General features: G+C 40.9%; 1 protein-coding gene across 6 annotated transcripts; it reads left to right on the forward strand.

The window, feature by feature from the left end:
- Positions 1-781: 781 nt before the first annotated feature.
- On the forward strand, positions 782-18,670 carry SCML1 (Scm polycomb group protein like 1). Of its 6 annotated transcripts, none has more exons than XM_027533973.1 (8): positions 782-968; positions 7,338-7,482; positions 8,513-8,593; positions 9,063-9,140; positions 12,457-12,567; positions 13,412-13,457; positions 15,307-15,458; positions 16,986-18,670. In XM_027533973.1, exons 2-8 carry the CDS (start codon positions 7,453-7,455, stop codon positions 17,118-17,120), a joined length of 633 nt encoding a protein of 210 aa, XP_027389774.1. In that variant the 5' UTR covers positions 782-968; positions 7,338-7,452; the 3' UTR covers positions 17,121-18,670. The 6 variants fall into 6 exon arrangements, with proteins under 6 accessions (XP_027389774.1, XP_027389775.1, XP_027389770.1 ...); XM_027533974.1 differs by having other exon boundaries at positions 9,066-9,140; XM_027533969.1 differs by having other exon boundaries at positions 784-968; positions 12,950-13,457.
- The last annotated feature ends 577 nt before the right edge of the window (positions 18,671-19,247 follow it).

Here is a 19,247-nt window from a genome sequence, read left to right on the forward strand (position 1 = left end):
GAAATAACTTTCCCCATATGAAGAAGGGGACGACAGAGGATGAGATGGTTGGATGGCATCAACGACGCTATGGACATGAGTTTGAGTAGACTCAGGGAGTTGGTGATGGCCAAGGAAGCGTGGTGTGCTGCAGTCCATGGGGTGGCAAACAGTCAGACATGACTGAGCGACTGAACTGAACTCCCCATTTGTACCAAACCACAATTGCTAAAGCCTCCTCTCTCTCCCGCTTCAAATTTCAGCATTGACGTGTACACCTAGGATTGAGTCAAAGTCAACGCCTGTGGTGTGTCACAGAGGGACTTCGAGGGAGGGGGCAGAGGGGGGAATTATATATGTTTTTTAAAAGCTTCAAAGAACTAGCCAACAGGTGGTGAAGCAGCACGCTAAGCTTCAAACCCGCACCGTCGTAGGAAGTAGCCCGTGCAGGCGCCTTAGGGCAGCTGCCAAAACCTCTCTAAGCTTTAGAGGCCCATGTTTTCAGTCAAGCACGGTTCGGATCCCACCAGCCTCCACAAACAAACCAGAGGTCCAGTGCGGCTGCACTGTGGGAAACAAAGCCTTGCCATTGGCCATCTCTCTAATAGCGCCCCTGTGACAGCTCAGGGGTCCCCTGGATTGGGTAGCTGATAGCCACGCTGATTGGGTGGCTATCCGCAAAGCCTTGCCATTGGCCATCTCTCTAATAGCGCCCCCTGGATTGGGAGGCGTGTCTTGTGGCGGCCGCTGAATGGTCAGCGGTGTGCATGGGGCGGTGCGGTTGGCTACTGGCGTGTCACGTGGACGAGCCCTATTTCCGGTGCGAGGACCGTTTACTCCACCACTGGTAAAATCTAACCGTCTTTTTCAGCGTCTGCTGGGGGTACGGGACACGGCTAACCGTTCTCTCACGGCTAACCGTTCTCTCACGGCTAACCGGTTCCCGCCCCTTTCTGAGGCCAATTTCGCGGACTCCGGGACCAGAAAAGGTTTGTCAAATGGCACTTTTTCCTTCCTTTGAACTTCTTTTCTTTTTCTTTTTAATATAAATTTATTTATTTTAGTTGGAGGTTAATTACTTTACAATATTGTATTGGTTTTGCCATACATCAACATGAATCCACCACAGGTATACACGTGTTCCCCATCCTGAACCCCCTTTCCTCCTCCCTCCCCACACCATCCCTCTGGGTCGTCCCGCTAGAAGCAGTTGAAAAGAGGTTTGAGTTTGACTTAATGGCTGCGGGGCTCCAGAGCGAGGTGGCGGGGGAGGAAGATTTACTTGAGGGAAGAGAAAGGATTTGCCCTTTCGGAAAGAGCCACTCTTTTCTGGCTCTGTTGGTGGGGTGGTTTGGGATGGTTCAGGTGGTTTGGAATAGTTCGGAGTGTTTTGTTGAGGTGGTTCCCGCTGCCACTTCTGGGATACCAGTGCGTAGGCACTTGAGATTTGGCCTCTTAGTGGGTACCGGGTGCTGACTGAAAACAGTTGATCCTTTTTCATCCTTTCTCTTCCTTGGCATGCGAGGGGGCCGAGGGGGACGAACGACCGAGGCTCTCACGCTTTATTCAGATTCTTCAAACTGAAAATCCTATTAACTAGCAAGGTTTGTTGTAACACTTTTTGAGATGTAAACTTTGATTTGGAGGCATCTGATTGTAACCGGCGTTAGTCAAATAAAGCGCAGCTAAGCTGTTGGTGTTGTAAATATGCTTTCCAGCAGCTCAGTTGGTAAAGAATCCACCTGCAGTGCTGGAGACCTCAGCTCAATTCCTGGGTCGGGAAGATCCACTGGAGAAGGGATACTCCAGTATTTTGGGGCTTCCCTGGTGGCTCAGCTGGTAAAGAATCCGCCCGCAATGCTGGAGACCTGGGTTCGATCCCTGGGTTGGGAAGATCCCCTGGCGAAGGGAACGGGCTACCCACTCCAGTATTCTTGGGCTTCCCTGGTGGCTCAGCTAGTAAAAAATCCGCCCGCAATGCGGGAGACCTGGGTTCGATCCCTGGGTTGGGAAGATCCCCTGGCGAAGGGAATGGGCTACCCACTCTAGTATTCTTGGGCTTCCCTGGTGGCTCAGCTGTTAAAGAATCCTCCTGCAATGCGGGAGACCTGGGTTCGAACCCTGGGTTGGGAAGATCCCCTGATGAAGGGAACGGGCTACCCACTCCAGTATTCTGGCCTGGAGAATTCCATGGACTATGTAGTCAATGGGGTCACAAAGAGTCAGACACGACTGAGCGACTTTCAGGTGAAACAAAGTAAAGATGTGGTTCGAGCACAGTCGTTTGATAACTTCATCTGTTGGGGATCGCTTCCCTCCGTTTACCTGGCTTTCCCTGAAGTGGTACTGCTCTAGCGTTTTAAACTAGTTTAATGTTTATGCATAGTGATTTTACAAGCAAAACTTTTATATACAGTATTGTATAAAGAGCAGTGTATGGGCTCGATTCCCTGTCGGCCGAGTTTATAGCCTCTAATGTTTGATACGGACAGCAGAAGGGCTGCTTTTCAGAGTCCTGACAGGACTTTTAGAAAGTGATCAGTGTATTGACACAGACTTGTTTAAAAAAATTTTGGCGTGGTCTGGCGATTGTAATCTGCCCTGTCTTACCAAATATTTCTTGCTGTGGTTTTTGGATAAGTTGATGAGTTGATGGCAAGGGAGAGCTAAAGAGCAGAATCCTCAAGTGACTTTTGAGAAAATGTCTTTGCAGTGTCTTTTATTAATTTTTAAAAATTGTAATGTATTTTTTGGGGCTGTGGTGGGTCTTGCTTGCTGCGCCGGCTTTTCTCTAGTTGCAGCCACGGGGGGCTACTCTCTAGTCGTGGTGTACAGGTTTCTCATTGTGGTGACTCCGCTTGTTGTGGAGCTCGGGCTCTAGGTGTGCAGGCTTCAATAGTTGCTGCAGGTGAGCTCAGTAGTTGTGGCTCCTGTAGTTGCACAGGCTCAGTACGTGTGGCACAGGGGCTTAGTTGCTCCCTGGCATGTGGGATCTTCCCAGAGTGGGAATCAAACCCCTGTCTCCTGCATTGACAGGCGGTTTCTTCACTGCTGAGCCACCAGGAAAGCCCCCTTTGCAATGTTTTTAATGTCTGAACTGTGTCTGTTTGAAAACCAGATGGTTTTTCTTAACACTTTGAGTTTAGACTTCCTAGTGTAAAATGTAAGTGAACTTCACTGTAAGTAAGCTTGTTTTGCAAGATTTTGAATTTAACACATTATATTAATTTTGCAGAATCTAGTCATAGTTGGGCTCTAAGAAAATGTTGCAAAACCTTTACTTCCCTTGTGGAAAGAAGAGAAGGGGAATTAAAACTTAGACTTGGCCTACTGTGAACCAGACATGATGCTGAGTGCTTAACTGTAATTTGGTCTTTCACAGCTCTATGAAGTAGCTATTATTCCAACTTTACAGGTTAAGGAATTGAGGCACAGAGGGGTTAAATCCCTGCCTAAGCAAAATAGCAAATTTTGCAGTTTGGATTCAGATTCATGTATTTCTTAAAGTCCAGTTCTTTGCACAGTGGACTGCTATTTAAAATTCATTTAGGGGAAATGGTTGCTATACCTGCAGTACATGGTGCAACATGAGTGATAATTACATGTTATGATCCTGAGCAAAAAATATATATATATGAAGCAAAAAAGAAATCCTTGACAATTGTTTTTTTGGTGGTGTTCCAAGTACCAAAGAATCTCATAGAAGTTACAGTTTTTCAGTGTTGGGTTGATTTCCAAAAACCTTGAAACATTTATTGATGTAATAAAACTATGTTTCAAAGGTTACTTGAATGTTGCAAAATTATGCTTTCATCAGATTATAACTATCAAAGGAAAAGCTGACAAAATAATGTAGAACATTTTTATATTTGAAATGTATCCTTTTCAAGGTACATTTTTGCTATTGCTCCTAGTGAAAGGAAAATCTCTCTGTAAAAGAAAAAAACAATTTTTTTTAGTTTATACTAAAATATATAGCAATAATTGCTTTTTAATTCTTCTAATATCTATCCTATGTACTTATTGTAGATGGTATACATTCTTTTAAATTATAGCATCTATGTAGGCTTCTCCAGTGGCTCAGATGGTAAAGAATCCACTTGCAATGTGGGAGACCAGGGTTCCATCCCTGGGTTGGGAAGATCCCCTGGAGGAGGAAATGGCAACCCACTCCAGTATTCTTGTCTGGAGAATCCCATGGACAGAAGAGCCTAAGGGGCTACAGTCCATGGGGTCACAAGGAGTGGGACACAAGTGAGCGACTAAGCATATATGATCCTGAGGATTTGTTGTCCGTGTGCTCCATGACAAGTTGATTCTTTGAGAGGGTGTCATGACTACCTAAATAATAATAAGGTGGCTTTTCTATGCCAGTCATTGTTCTAAGCACTTGACATATATTAATTCACATCATCCTCATAATTCCATGGTTTGTGCTATTATCCCCATTTTACGGTTTTGGTTTTTTTTAAGCACAGAGAAGTAAGTTGTCCAGAGTCACACAGTAAGTGGAGGAGCTGGGACCCACACCCTGTATGCTGGCCCAAACTCTAAGGTCTTAATGCTATTTGATGTTGTCTCTCCTGTAACTAGCCAGCATATGACAACTGTTTTAAAAGTGTTGAAGTGTGAGTGTTCTGGTACTTCTGGAAAAGCAGTTTTACTTCCAGATGGTGTGACATTGCACGCTTGCTTTGTGGAGCTGGAAGTTGAAGGAAGCCTTGACGTTTTGAGTTGGTTCTCCTGTGTGGAGTGGTCTTGTGGAGTGCAGGGTACTGGGGGCAGAGGGCACGGCAAGTGCAGAGGTTCAAAGAATGCCAGGTCAGCTTTGATTTGTCCGTGTCCTACAGAGCCAGAGGTGCTGGGTGAGTGTCTGCTGGGTGACTCCATGTACACTGCCTCTGTGTTTACAGTAGAGTTTTAACAGAATTGTAATTAAGCCAGAGGGGGACTGTCTGACTGTTAGAGCTCTAACAGTGGTTGCCAAACTGTTTCTACAAGGTCAGATGGCAAGTATCTTAGTTTTAGAGCAAGGAGATAAGTGATAAGAGGTGACATCTAAGTGGTGTGGAGAGACCTGACTGTAAAGACCTTGTAGGCCATGGTAGGAGTTTGGGATTTTATTTTGTTCTTGGCCAAGAAGGGATTCCAGGTGATTTTAATGAAAAAGTAAAGCACCTAGACTCTGAAGCCAGACTGCACCACGTACTAACTATGAGACCTGGGCAAATTATTAAAATTTCTTTGCCTCAGTTTTCTCTTAAGGAAAATGGGGATGCTAATAGAGCCTGCCTTGTGGGGTTGTCAGGAATACTAAATGAATTAACATACATCAAGTGCTTAGAACATTGCCTGGCACAGAATAAGCAGTAAAAAATCTGTTAGATGGTATTATCTGTACCTTGTGGCATAGTCCAAATGTTCTATAGTGAAACTGTATTTAATGAAAAATTATATATTTAAATCTATAAAACAAAGTTGTTGAAATACTCCCTAGAGCTGGGGTCCCCAATCCCTGGGCTACAGACTGGTGCTAGTCTGTGGCCTGTAGCACAACTGCATGGCGGTGGCGAGCAGCAGGCTAGGGAGCAAAGCTTCATCTGTATTTACAGCTGCTCCCATCACTTACATTCCCCCTCCCCAGTCCATGGAAAAAGTATCTCCCACAAAACCCCTCGCTGCTACCAAAAAGGTTGGGGACTACTGCCCTAGAGTAGACACTTTAACTCACTATTCTCATTCTTTGTGCATTCGAGCAGATCCTGCTCTGCAGTGTCTTTTGTAAGAGCAAGACTTGAGGAGTAACTTTTGAATATCTATGACTTGGAACTAGGTAAATAAATCATAGCCTATTTGCAAGATGGGGAACTGAGACGTTGTTGAAGTGACTATGGTATATCTAAAGGTACTGATTTAGAAAGACATCTTTTACTTTTGTCTCTTTTTGAACTTGTACATTGTATTCTTTTCTGCATCTGGGTTTTACTCATTGTGGTGGTTGTGAGATTTCTGAGATTTATCCTTGTTGTGTGTATCAATAGTTGGTTTATTCTCACTGCTGTGAGAGTTGGTTTATTCTCAGTGCTGTGTAGTCTTCCTTTGTATGAAACCCCAGTTCAAGTAGTCATGACTTGTATTAGTTGTATAATCAGAAAAAAATAGTCTAAAAAAAGTAAAATTTGGTTGAAGTTACAGCTCGAATTAAAGGTATCTAATAACCTGAATTTATTTTACATTAGTAGACTGTGTTTATCTAACTTGAGGGGTCTTCCCAGGTGGCTCAGTGATAAAGAATCTGCCTGCCAAGTAGAAGACACAGGTTTGATCCCCAGGTCAGGAAGATCCCCTGGAGGAGGAAATGGCAACCCACTCCAGTATTCTTGCCCTGGCGGCTCCTCTATCCATGGGATCGAAAAAGAGTAGGATGCGACTTAGCAACTAAATAACAACAATCTAACTGGAGTTACTTTTCTCTCTTTCTGCCTCTCATTACTGCTCAGGATGGATAAAAGGGCATTAGCTCTCTTATGATTGGAGAAGGAAATGGCAACCCACTCCAGTGTTCTTGCCTGGAGAATCCCAGGGATGGGGGAGCCTGGTGGGCTGCCGTCTATGGGGTCGCACAGAGTCGGACGCGACTGAAGCGACTTAGCAGCAGCAGCAGCAGCTCTCTTATGAACACCCCTCCCAGCGTTCAAATCTGCTACAATGATAGCATTATACTCAATATCCTTTTCTGATTGCTAAGAGGAATGACTCAACCATAACTGAGCCTACATAATTCTAGAAGAGATGTTGACCTATTTTTTAACATGCAGTTAGTTATTTAGGTTTAATACAAAATTTAACCATGGAAGCAATCATAATCTTGGTGCTGAAATGACCTTAGATGTAATTTTGCCCAGTTTTCACCTGGCAGGGGAGGATCTGATGTCTTTAGTGTCTGCCCAGGCCACACCTTGGTGGAGGCCCAAGCTGGACTCTCCTGACTCAGATCTGCAGGCCTGCAGCCTCCCTGAGTAAAAAGCCTCTGAACTCCTTGACAAAAACAGTTAGAACTTATGCTCTGTTGTTCATTTGTTTCCAGCACTTACTCTGTAGCCTTTAGGTTGTAAAGCATTCACTTTACAATTTGGAACTGTGTTTGATCTGGATTCTTATTCCTACATCTGAATAATAAAGCCCTTCAATTTTTAAGTGTATCCTAAATCACTAATGAAAGAATTCTCATTTTGTTGCTCTCTAAAATTCAACCAGGACTCCAATTCAACTTGAGTTGGCATTCTGAGAATATACTTATGTTAAGTTTACTAAGGCAATAAGTGTGTGAAGTAACTTTTTTATGCATTGCTTTTCAGGAGTAAGCTTTACCAGTCCTAGACGTTCAAGCATTTTCACAAATAAATCCTCCAGCAAGTTTCAAAATAATTAGGCCCAACTCAGGAAGTGGAGTTGCTCTGTTGCACAAAAAAGATGTCAAGCGGATCTAGTGAAGTTGATGTGGTTTGTATTTCAAGTTGAAAATCTGCTTTTGTTCATTTTATTGTGTTCTGTTTCTTTTCCAAGTTGAGTTTAATTTCATACAGTAAAATGCAGAGATTGTACGGTTCACAAGTTCCAGACAGTGATGTTTAAAGTATTTAAATGATGAGCATATGTGTACAAGTTTTAAAATTTTAACTATCTACCAAGATTCATTTTTTCTGACTCTTTTGACATAATTATATGAAAGCATTTTGAAGAGTATAACGCCCTGTATACAAAGGTAATATGGGGTCTATCTGTCTATCTATATATTTTTAAGTATTAATCTATAACCCAATCCCACATTATCTTGTTTATGGTTTTTGAAACAGACATATGTACTTTTAAATGGTTAAAATTATTCCTGTAGCTCACAATCCATTCTTAAAATACACTCTTAGAATATCATGGTTGTTTGCTATCTATTTACTTATTTATGCCCTATCTCCTTCTCCCCAGAATGTTTTAGGTGATTTAGAGATTAACTTCTCAAGAGAAATAGGTGTGGGGAATTCCCTGGCAGTCTAGTGGTTAGGACTCTTGAGATCTCACTCTCAGCTGAGAGTCCACATTCAATCTCTGGTCTGGGAACCAAGATCCCACAAGCCTCACAGTGCAGGGGAAGAAAATAATAAAAAATATATGCCTAAGTATTTCCTATTTTGTCCACAGAGTGGCACTGTTGGATTATTTTAAAAAATCAAAAGCCATGTAGAGGATTCTTCGTAGTTGCTTTTAGAAAACTTGCTTATTTTATAGCAGTTCTGGTGCCAAATTACTAGAAGACTAGACTTTCTACCTTAAGGTACAGAGGAGGAAATTGATGTCTTATGTGTGGTTGTGATAATGAGAAGTTTTGAAAGTGCATCTTTTCCTGTAGTCATAGTATTGAAAATAGACAAGGTCCTTTGATATCACCAGTTGCCTTTTGGAGCTTCTTAGAAGTAAAGTAAGTCCTCAATTTTTCTCTATCATCATTTCTTTTAATTTGTTAATAAATCTTCCTTAGATAAGAACACGAATCCCTGCTTATGATGATGATAACACTGTTCTTTATGCATATGAACCAAATACTGCATATTTCAGTAATGTAAGTAATGTTAATTGCCATTTGCAAATACATTAACATTTAACCACTTTAAAGAAAAAGATTTCAATTCTTCATAAACTACAGATTTCCTCTAAACTCTCAAAAAATACTAGTCTCTCTTAAATTTGTCCACTTCCTTTCATTAAACAGTGAGCAAAATAACCATTTCACTTCTTTTTTCCCTTGCAGAGTAGGAAAGTCAGAGCAGTTTTTACTTATTTGTCAGTGTAAAACTCTAAACCTAAGTCCCTCTGACATTATGAATTCTTTCCTTATTCCCTCTCTTAATCAGCAGTGAGTATATTTTCATTCTCATATTAACATGATTTTTTTTGTCTCTGGTTTAGATTAAGACCTCTGAAACTCTTTGAAAAGTTGGTTTAAAATAATAAGTTAATATTATTCTTTCCTCTCATTGTTCAGTCTGAATTTCACAGAATTATTAACTGTTCAATTTTTAAACTATTAGCAGGAAACTGCTGTATCTGACACATCTTTCAACGAAGAACAACAAGCAGTAATTCAGGATATCCTTGTTTATTGCCAGGTAAAAAAAGTTCTGTCTGTCTCAAATGCAGTTTTCTAAAACACTAAGCTAAAACTATTTTTATCTCATATAAAGTATATAATTGAAATTTTGCTGTATTGAATTATTTATGAATATCACTCTCATTATGATCTTTTAACAGTTTTCTTTGGTGAAAGTTTCAAAATAGCAGTGTGTAGGTTTTATAGCCTTTTGTAAAAGCCCTTAACTGATCAAATGTAGTTACAGCTCTTTGATCTAAACTGTTCGATACTGAATTAATTTCCCCTATTAATTCTTTAAAGGAAGTTGGCTGATATAGATAAAATTTAGTATGTACCTAAATGTATGTCAGGGCTTCCCTGGTGGCTCAAATGGTAAAGCGTCTGCCTGCAATGCCAGAGACCTGGGTTCTATCACTGGGTTGAGAAGATCCCCTGGAGAAGGAAATGGCAACCCACTCCATGGACAGAGGAGCCTGGTAGGTTACGGTCCATGGGGTTGCAAAGAGTCGGACACGACTTCACTTTCCTTAAATGTATGTCAGGATATTTCAGTTGAAATGAAATGACACCCCACTGTTTATTAACGAGTTTATCTTACATAGTTTTGAGGGGATTTTTTTAAAAATTGACATATTAGTGGAGACTGATAGAGGTAGCTAACTATCAAGGATTTTGTGAGCTGCATACCCTAGCAATAATGAACATTTACAACAAATAAATGTTTCTTAACATATAACATTTCTTTGATACAATGAACTAACATACTTTGAAAAGTAAGAAGTGTTTATGAGAGTCTTTATCATTATCACTATTGAGAACAGAAGTGGAACACGTAAAGGGGACTTTTGGTGTCTTCTGGGGAAGGATGTACAGAGAGCAGGAACGTAGGGGCTAAGTAGGGAGTTCTGATTTTGAGCAGTGCTAGCCCAGCCTGCTTTACATCAGGATCCACGAGGTTGATGAATGAGGTTGACAGGGCTCTGCCAGGACCTTCTGAACGATTGTGCAAGACGCGGTGGGATGGAGCATCTCCCATCAGACACGCCCAGGTTTCAGAGTCACAGCCCTGCAGTGGGCCCTGGGGGATCCTCTCCATTTCTCCTCCTGTGCCGGCTCCCTCCTGTCTTCAGCGCCTTCCCTTCCCGGTCTAGGCCACACGGGGCAGCACTTCCACCTGTTGTTTTTTATCCTTCCCAGCGTCCCCTTTAGTAAAACCCCAGCCCTGTCCAGCCAGGCTGGGAAGCAGAGGGGAAGACCTCTGCTGGGGACTGGTGACCCTCAGACAACCCCAATCCTTCTCGCTTATTTCATGGAGAAAATGGTGAAGCGTGGAGCAGAAATCCCCTCCAAGTCCCGATTCTTCTCACAGCCCACAAACCTGCCTAGTTCCATCTCTGCCAACCTCCTTCCTGACCGCTGGAGGGGGAAAAGGGTTCCCCCTGTAAGGCTAACACTATCACTTCCTCTGGTTTCTGCATCTGATCCTCTTTCCCTGTGTTCAGACACCTCCCTTCATCCATCACCCCCCTCTCTCCCGGATCTTCAGCCTCTGTGTCTCTCAGCATATTCATTCTCCCACTGTTATTTATTAAAATCACTTTGTTTGACTTCCTAACCCTCTCTCCTTCCCTTCATAACCCAGCACTTTGAATGTCATTTATGTTCACTCTGTGAACATTTGACTTCCTGTTTGGGTATTTGGGAGGGTTGTTTTTTATTGAAGTAGAGCTGACTTACAATATTGTGTTAGTTCCAGGTGTAGAGCATAAATTTGGGGTGTAACTCCCTGTGCTCTACAGTAAAACCTTGTTTCTTACCTATTTTATGTATAGTAGTTAATATCAGTTAATGTCATACTCCTAATTTGTTGGGTATTTTTCAATATACTCTTCCTTCTGCCCTGTATGCTCTTGCATGCATTTCTACCTGGCAGACACCTTCTCATCTTTTCACGCTTAACACAGATAACGCCCACAACTGCCCACCTAGATTAGGTCTTGCCCTTCTGTGCACACTTAGCTTCTTATTCTTATCTGTATTATGGCCATAATATTAATAATGCTTGAACACTACTGGACTAGCCATTGTGCAGTATTATTATTATGTTAGTAGTAATACTATAGCACATTGCTTTGTCCTTAAGAGAACTAAGAGATATTTTCATCCTGATTATATTAATAAGGAAATTGAATAGCAGAGAAGTAACTTGAACCCCACTGTGTTCCCCTCAAGCCTGTGCTGAGAGCCAGCAGGTCTCACACTTGATCGTGTCAGAATCACCTAGAGGGCTTGTGAAAACACAGGTCGCTGCTCTCGCTCTCAGACTTCCCAATTCAGTAGATCTGGGGTGGGAGATGTAGCATTTCCGACAAGCTACTAGATGGTGCTGTTGCCTCTGGCACTGAAATCAATTGCTCCCGACTGCTTATCACTCTATTTACCTGGTCTCTTTACTTGTCTCTCTCCAGCTAAAATGGGAGTTCCTTAGGGCAGGAGCTGGTTCTGTTCTTTTTTATTTATTTTAATGTCCATATTCCCAGCATCTAGCAAAGCAGTTCTGGCAGGTGGTAAGCTCTCAATAAATGTTTAGTTGAATGAATGATGTAATGGTTCTGGCCTTTTAAGTGTATTTTTGCCCAAATGAAATTCCTGTGTATTTCAAGAATTCTCAGGTTTTATCAGTCACATACCCGATTAGCATACAGGGGCTGTGTACTCAAACATTTTATTAAGTTAATTGTTAATTGCATGACCTTAATCTGGGGTCTTCCCTGGGGGTTCAGTGGTTGATTCTACACTTCCAGTGCAGGGTTCAATCCCTGGTCAGGGAGCTAGGATCTCACATGCCACATGGCCAAAAATAAATAAATAAAATATGCTGATGCCAAAGGTCACATCTGTTGTATTTGGTTCACTGTTCCTTCCAGAGTGGACCCCTCACTGCCTATTAGTTTATACCATCGTTATGGAAAGAGGCTCTTTTGCCTTTAAGCAGATTTTAAAATTTCTTTCCTAAACTATCACCTTCCTTGATGTAAAATGACTCCAACATAAATGTGATGGCTTATAGGAATTGTGGTACATTTACTTTCCAGTATTCAAGCTTCTTCAAATGCCTGTATGATATGGAGTAGTTGAGTGGGAGGTTGGGGTGCTTTAATCTCAGCCAGCTCGGCCCTGGATCACCAACAACCAGGCATTAAGTGGGAAACAAGAAATTTCTGATGGCTTGAGAATTTTCTTTGCTCTGGCAGTCAAAGGTTGGCTTAATGGTATTTTTTACATTACTTTTCTTTTGAAGTAGAAATTAGTAACAGTTTGTACTATAATAGGCCATCTATGATGCTATTCAAGACCTGGATAAGAAGTTTGATATTATTCATGGAAAGGTTTCAAAAATTCACCGTTCCCGTTGCCGTGTGAAGTCAACGTGGCAAAGTCGTGTAAGTGTTACAAAAATATTTTCACAGCTATAATAAATAAACCTCTGGGTTCTAAAGATGCCAATTAGAAGTGAGAGAGAACTAATAACTCTTAAAGAGGAGTAAGGCTGATCTGTACTTACTGTAGCAGCAGATGGGAGACTAAACCTCTGCTGGAAAAATGCTGATGTTTAGGTTTGAGATATGTATGACAATGGGTATTTTTATATTTGTAACCATAATATATAAAATGTGATTCAAATGTAGGGGTGAAGAGGAATAGAGCACTTATCTTTAATAATATAAAGCAATCTTCCATAGAAAGTAAGTATCAATGTATTTACTATATATGTCCTTTTTCTTTTACTCACAATTAATTTGTACTGGGTTTGTGTCATTTCAGAAACTACATGGAAATAGACATAAAAATAATCACCAGCATTCTAGAAAGAGCAAAAGCCATAAAAGGAAGAGAAGGGACTGTCCCTCTTCATTATCTTTAACTGAAAGTTATAGCCCCACTATACCAACAAGCAGGCGGGATGATGATTCCCAGAGCAACACTTTGGGAACATCTATTGAGTCCCATAAGTCCCCAGAGCGGGAGCAGGAGTCATTCTTCCAGGATCAGGAGCCAGATCTCAACCAGAGCCCCACCGTCTTCACACAATCCTATGAGCCATACGAATACATGCAGAAGGAACCCATGCAGGGACCCTCTTACTGCAGCAGCCCACGGGCCCACAATTTCTTCCCACTGGACCAGGCCACTATAACTCCACCTGCAGCCATACTGCCTGACATGGGACCTGAACCAATACCTCCCCCTGACGTTGTGACCTATCCACCTTTATTTGATCCCCAGCCCTCCAGGCAGAGTATCTCGCCTCCCTACACTCCGAGCGCTTATGGTGAGTATGAACTGACACCTGTTCCTGGTAGCATTATTTACCCTATACTCCTTAGCACTTGGATGCAAGCTTGTGTAAGCTATTTGTTTCTCATCTGGAGTACTAGTTTGGGGTGATACTCTTAACGATGACTAACACTTCTTGAGTGTCTCTAATGTGCCCACACTATGCCAGTCAACTGACACTCCCTGTACACTAATAATCATAATGATTGCACTGTGAGTTTTTTCATCTTGTTTTTCTTGACCCTTTCCCTGTGTAAACAATCATGTGTTCCTAAAATGGCTAGAGCCCAGATGACAGAAAAGGAAAGGTACACTTTAGGTTAATTCACACAGAGGTCAAACTTGTGTTGACATCTTTGGTTAGAGAAACAGATCTTCCTAGCGAATTACAAAACCCACCTCCATTACAACACACTAACTTTAAGATGTCGAGCACTCTGGTTGAATAACTGAGTACTTGTCTGGGAGGGATTGAGGGCAGGAGGAGAAGGGGACAACAGAGGATGAGATGGCTGGATGGCATCATTGACTCGATGCGACATGAGTCTGAGTGAACTCCGGGAGTTGGTGATGGACAGGAAGGCCTGGCGTGCTGCGATTCATGGGGTCGCAAAGAGTCAGACATGACTGAGCGACCGAACTGAACTGAACAGAACTGAACTGTCTGGACACAAAGAAATTTGAGTACAACTTAGTTTACAGCATGGGCTTCTCTGGTGGCACAGGCAGTAAAGAGTCTGCCTTCAATGCAGGAGACCCGGGTTGAATCCCTGGGTCTGGAAGATCCCCTGGAGAAGGGAATGGCAATCCATTCCAGTAATCTTGCCTGGAGAATCCATCCCATGGACAGAGGAGCCTGGTGGGCCACAGTCTGTGGGGTCGCAAAGAGTTGGACATGACTGAGCAACTAACACTTTCTCATTTTTATTTTATAGCACAGCTAAAACTTCTTGTATGAGCACTTACATTGTTTCATGTCTCAGTTATTTATTTTTTAAATACAAACCTCCAACCAAAATATCTATTACTATGCAATTAAACTTGAAAGAGATATTCAGTGTAATGTTAAAGTTACTTTTGACCTAGCTAAGCACAAAATAATGTTTTCTGCAAAATTCAGATAAGCATTTAAGCCTTGAGATACAGGAATTTAAAAGCCATGGTAGAGGTTTGGTAAGAGAACTCATGTGGTTCTCAAAGATAATGGAAGTTATTGAAATTCGTTAATTAAAATTAATAAATTTAAGCAACTTTAGAACTATAAATTCTGGAAATTTCCACTGAAATTAGCTAGTAAAATAAACCTCATCTGGAGAGACCAAGAGGACAGAAATTGAGAGAAATTCATTGAAATTCTTAAAGGAAGAGAGCAGTAGTCTGGCTTAGATTAACCTAATTCAACCTAAATTACAGGTCTTTTTGCTATATTTGCCTGTGGCCAAAGAGGCCTTGGGTTGCTCAGTCTGTTTTATGATCTTTGAAACTCTTTAATTTACCTTCTGAAGTTGCTTTTGTTGTTTGGGGGAGGTCACGTGGGACAGCAACCCACTCTAGTACTCTTGCCTGGAGAATTCCATGGATGGAGGAGCGTAGTAGGCTGTAGTCCATGGGGTCGCAATGAGTTGGACACGACTGAGCGACTTCACTTAACTCACATGGGACATTCTTGGGTAGCTAGCCTCAGGTCATCTTTAGGCTTTCATTACATTTTACCTCGAAGTTCTGGATCCATGCTGGGGTACTTCACAGAATGTTCCAGGAATGATACAATTACTCCCTACTTAAATCTCTTCTTTCAGGATAATATCAGGTCAAGTATGATTTGTCTTTTTCCCTCTTTGAAGCTCCAACTTCACCAGTCAGAAATAACCCGGATTTCTTCAGAGAAAACCTCCCTGAGGACCCCTCATTCTGGTCCGTGGATGAAGTGACCATGTTTCTGCAAGATGTAGATCCTCAGACATTTGATCCCCTGGTTGACCTCTTCAGGGACCATGTAATGTATCTTTTGATCTAGTTTTTCTGCCTTAATGACTTTATTATCTCTTTGCAGACCCTTCAGTTGGTTACTGTTTAATATGGATGGTGGGAGAACCCTATCAACTGAGTTTTCCATATTTGAGAGAGTTTACTTTGCCCAAAGTCAGATCCTTAAAGGGTAGAGGGTGGATTTGTGCTTTAAATGGGTACCCAAGTCCCTAACATACTACAAGTCTTCAAGTTCTCAAGAGAAGATGATTCAGCATGGCCACTCTCAGGTGTCTTCTCCTTTGTAAGACCAGCTACAATGATCCTCCTCCCCACCTGCTCCCTGCTTGGCCCCGGGATTGTGAGTAGGAGGGAGTGAACCCAGTAACTGATTCCATTTGGCTCTGTCCTGTTGACCTTATATGATTACTGACAATTTGGGATGCTGATACTCTCATGCTATTTACAAAGTAACATCATGGGCTAAATTTTTTAAGTTCTAATTTCTTTAATTTCTACTTTTACTTACTAGAAAATGTATAGAAGGTACCTGACAAAAGCAGTACTGTGAAGGACTTCAGGTCCCTTCAGCCAGTGATAAATGATTCAGCACAGTTTTATTTTTAAACTGCTGCTGCTAAGTTACGTCAGTTGCATCCGACTCTGTGGGACCCCATAGACGGCAGCCCACCAGGCTCCCCTGTCCCTGGGATTCTCCAGGCAAGAACACTGGAGTGGGTTGCCATTGCCTTCTCCAATGCAGGAAAGTTAAAAGTGAAAGCGAAGTTGCTCAGTCGTGTCCGACTCTTTTCGACCCCATGGACTGCAGCCTACCAGGCTCCTCCGTCCATGGGATTTCCCAGGCAAGAGTACTGGAGTGGGGTGCCATTGGCTTCTCATAAAAACCAAATAATATGCTTCAGCAGCATCACTTGGCCAATTAATTCTTTTTTACTAGGAGGATGGCTTGTGACTTTCAAGTAATATTTTTGTAGTGTTTCCTAATGAATAAAATTAGTGCCCACATATCTGATGTACCATTTTCAATATGGTAAGAAAATCAGTCATTAGTTTTCAGCATTTAATTAGCTTCAGACAACTAACTGATTACCTTCCAATGTTAAGACAGCACTGTATAGCATACTAATAGCTGAGATACTCATGTTCCAGCCCTTCTAAGAAAGTCAATGACCGTCTGAAATTCATTTTTATTATTCATTAAGTTTTTACTCTTTTTGTCATAGTTATGCAGTATTTTGTTTAACACAAGGTATTTAAAATTAGGTAGCTTGATGCTTAGGACATTTTTAAGATATTAAGTTAAATGTCCTTTTTCTTAAAATTTGAAGCAAATTTACAAGTGATTAAGTGATGCTTCTCTGTACAAATTAGATTTTTGATAGTTTCCATCAATCAGTTGCAGATTCAGAGAATATATATATAGCTGGAATGAGCTGCTCTCTAATTGTGTTACATGTTCTTATATAGAAAGGAGAAACTATTCTGATTCAATATGAATGCTTTATTAATTATTTCATTTTCCTTTGCTCTGTAGGGCATTGATGGGAAAGCTCTGCTACTGCTCAGGAGTGACATGATGATAAAGTACATGGGGCTTAAGGTGGGGACAGCCTTGAAGATTTGCCACTATATTGACAGGCTTAAAAGAGAAAGATATATCCCCAATTGATAAACCACGTTAGATTGGACTTAATTCTGGGGAAACCGATGCCGTCTTTGCTCCACCCTTAGAAGTTTTTGTTGTGTAGAAGGTTCCTTTAAGATATGGTGTATCCAAAATAGCAGAACCTGGGATAGTCCAGTCTACTTCTTTAGAAGCCATTTAATGTGTTAGTGCTAGCACAGTCAAACGGTTGTTTGTTCTTTTCATTATTTTCATTGTATAGTTTACAGATGTACTTCATGCAAGAAACAGAAACACCTTTTGATTTTGGTTAATGTTTATATGTAAAACCAAAACAGCCAAATCCCAAAGGGCAAAATATCAGGCAGTGACAGGCTTTCTAAAGAAATCCATGTGATGTTTTCCTTAGAAGAAAATTTAAAGTTGCAACTATAGGTATCCTGTTTTTTCAAATATTTTATGTCTGTTACTGCAATGTTCTGTTTGTGTTCTACCAGTTTCCCAAAAGGGAATAGCCACATAAATTATTTTCCTTTCTGTTATTATTTCACTGTATGTTTTATCTGTCCCTATTTGAAGGGAAAAAGCAGCCTTTTAAGATTTCATGAGGCATTGTTACCAGTTTTTAAAAAAATTATCACACAGTCATTTCATGCAAGAGATATTACACTACAAGGGTGGTTTGGATTGAGTCTGACTATATTCTTTTCAACTAAATACATGTTATTTTACAACTTCCATATTTTGTCTAAACTTGGACATTTAACTAGGCATTCATTGCTCCCATCTCTCCATGAAGATGCCTATGTCTGAGTTTTTTAAAGATGTGTTTTATTGTCTCTTCATTCCTCATGTGGATACTGTTTTGTGTTTATATTTTGTATCTGAAGGATGCACACAATTAAATTCTTTTTTAATTAAAAATGGCACTTTACACTCCCACTGAGCTAAAGACCATCTCTATATATAGTGAGTTTTTTAATTCTTTAAAACACAAATTGTTTGTGTTTAAAACATGCAAGTTGTTTGCTCTCACTGGTACCTCTCAGCTCACACTTCAGGGTTTCCATACAGGGAAGTTCTATCTTGTGCAATGTTTCTAGTTAATTTCCTTTCTGAGCCATTTATCTTACTGCACTTTGAACAAGTACATTAATTCTGATTTAAACTTTACTTTAAAAAATAGAACCTTCAAGTGAAACGTTCATTGTTATTTTATTTATTACATCATTATGTTGTATAATATTCAGTGTAATGTTAATAAGCTATGAGAAATGGTGCTGATTTTATTAGCCATTTGTTATAAATGCCAATAAGATGTTCACCAGGGGTAAGAATATACATTATCTTTTTAGAAAACCAAGTGTACCTTATAAGCAAATGTAACTATTTACTGGGCATATATGATTTAAAGGACATTTTCATCTGTGTTAGTCCTTTTGTGTTAGAAGATTCAGATTTCAACTTGGTCTTCTTTCAAACTGTTTGTGAAGATGCTGTGCCCACTTGAACAGTCCTCAGGTGTTTGTATAAGCACTATGTTTTACAGTTTTTAGATTTTAAATATAATAAAGTTTAATAATTACAGCTGTTAATGTCAAAGCCTCAGATTTGCTTTTACTTGCTTAAAGACTTAAAGCCAGCAGTGATGTTTGTCATGAATCGTTATGCTTTGTGACAGCCTCACTAGAGAATTCTCTTTCCATCCTGAATATCAAGGCAAAAGTATGGCTAACACAACAACTTTCATAAATACAGACTTCAAGTACCAGAACTAGAATTTCATATCCACTGAAACAAATTTTTCTAAAATTACCCTCATCTTCATGAAACATAGTCAAGTCAAGACTAAATTTGTTCATGGAATGGTCAACTGACCAGTTGACCACATAGGCTCCTCCAAAGTGGCTGTGGTGGAAATCCTCAGGATTCATCTCAGACCAAATTCCCAAAAGGCCTCTCAAGGCCAGGAAAGACATACCAAAGGCTTGCCATCAGGCTGTACTTCAGTGGATTTCACTCTTCTACAGAATCCCTAAAACGTGATTCCTGCACATGCCAGCAGGAATCCCACTCACCTACTACGGCTGCTCAGCACCCACGAGTTTCCAATGTCTGGAGGGACCAGGCAGAGAGACGGAAAATGTTTCGATTCTACCCACAGGTGTAGTT

The sequence above is a fragment of the Bos indicus x Bos taurus genome, chromosome X, assembly GCF_003369695.1.
Source record: "Bos indicus x Bos taurus breed Angus x Brahman F1 hybrid chromosome X, Bos_hybrid_MaternalHap_v2.0, whole genome shotgun sequence".
In the NCBI taxonomy this organism is placed as follows: Eukaryota; Metazoa; Chordata; class Mammalia; order Artiodactyla; family Bovidae; genus Bos; species Bos indicus x Bos taurus.

Coding starts and splice junctions, on each gene's coding strand:
- SCML1 (XM_027533969.1), top strand. CDS start 7,453: ATGTCAAGCGGATCTAGTGAAGTTGATGTG. Junction 9,141..12,456: donor ATATCCTTGTTTATTGCCAG/GTAAAAAAAGTT, acceptor GTACTATAATAG/GCCATCTATGATGCTATTCA. Junction 12,568..12,949: donor AGTCAACGTGGCAAAGTCGT/GTAAGTGTTACA, acceptor GTGTCATTTCAG/AAACTACATGGAAATAGACA.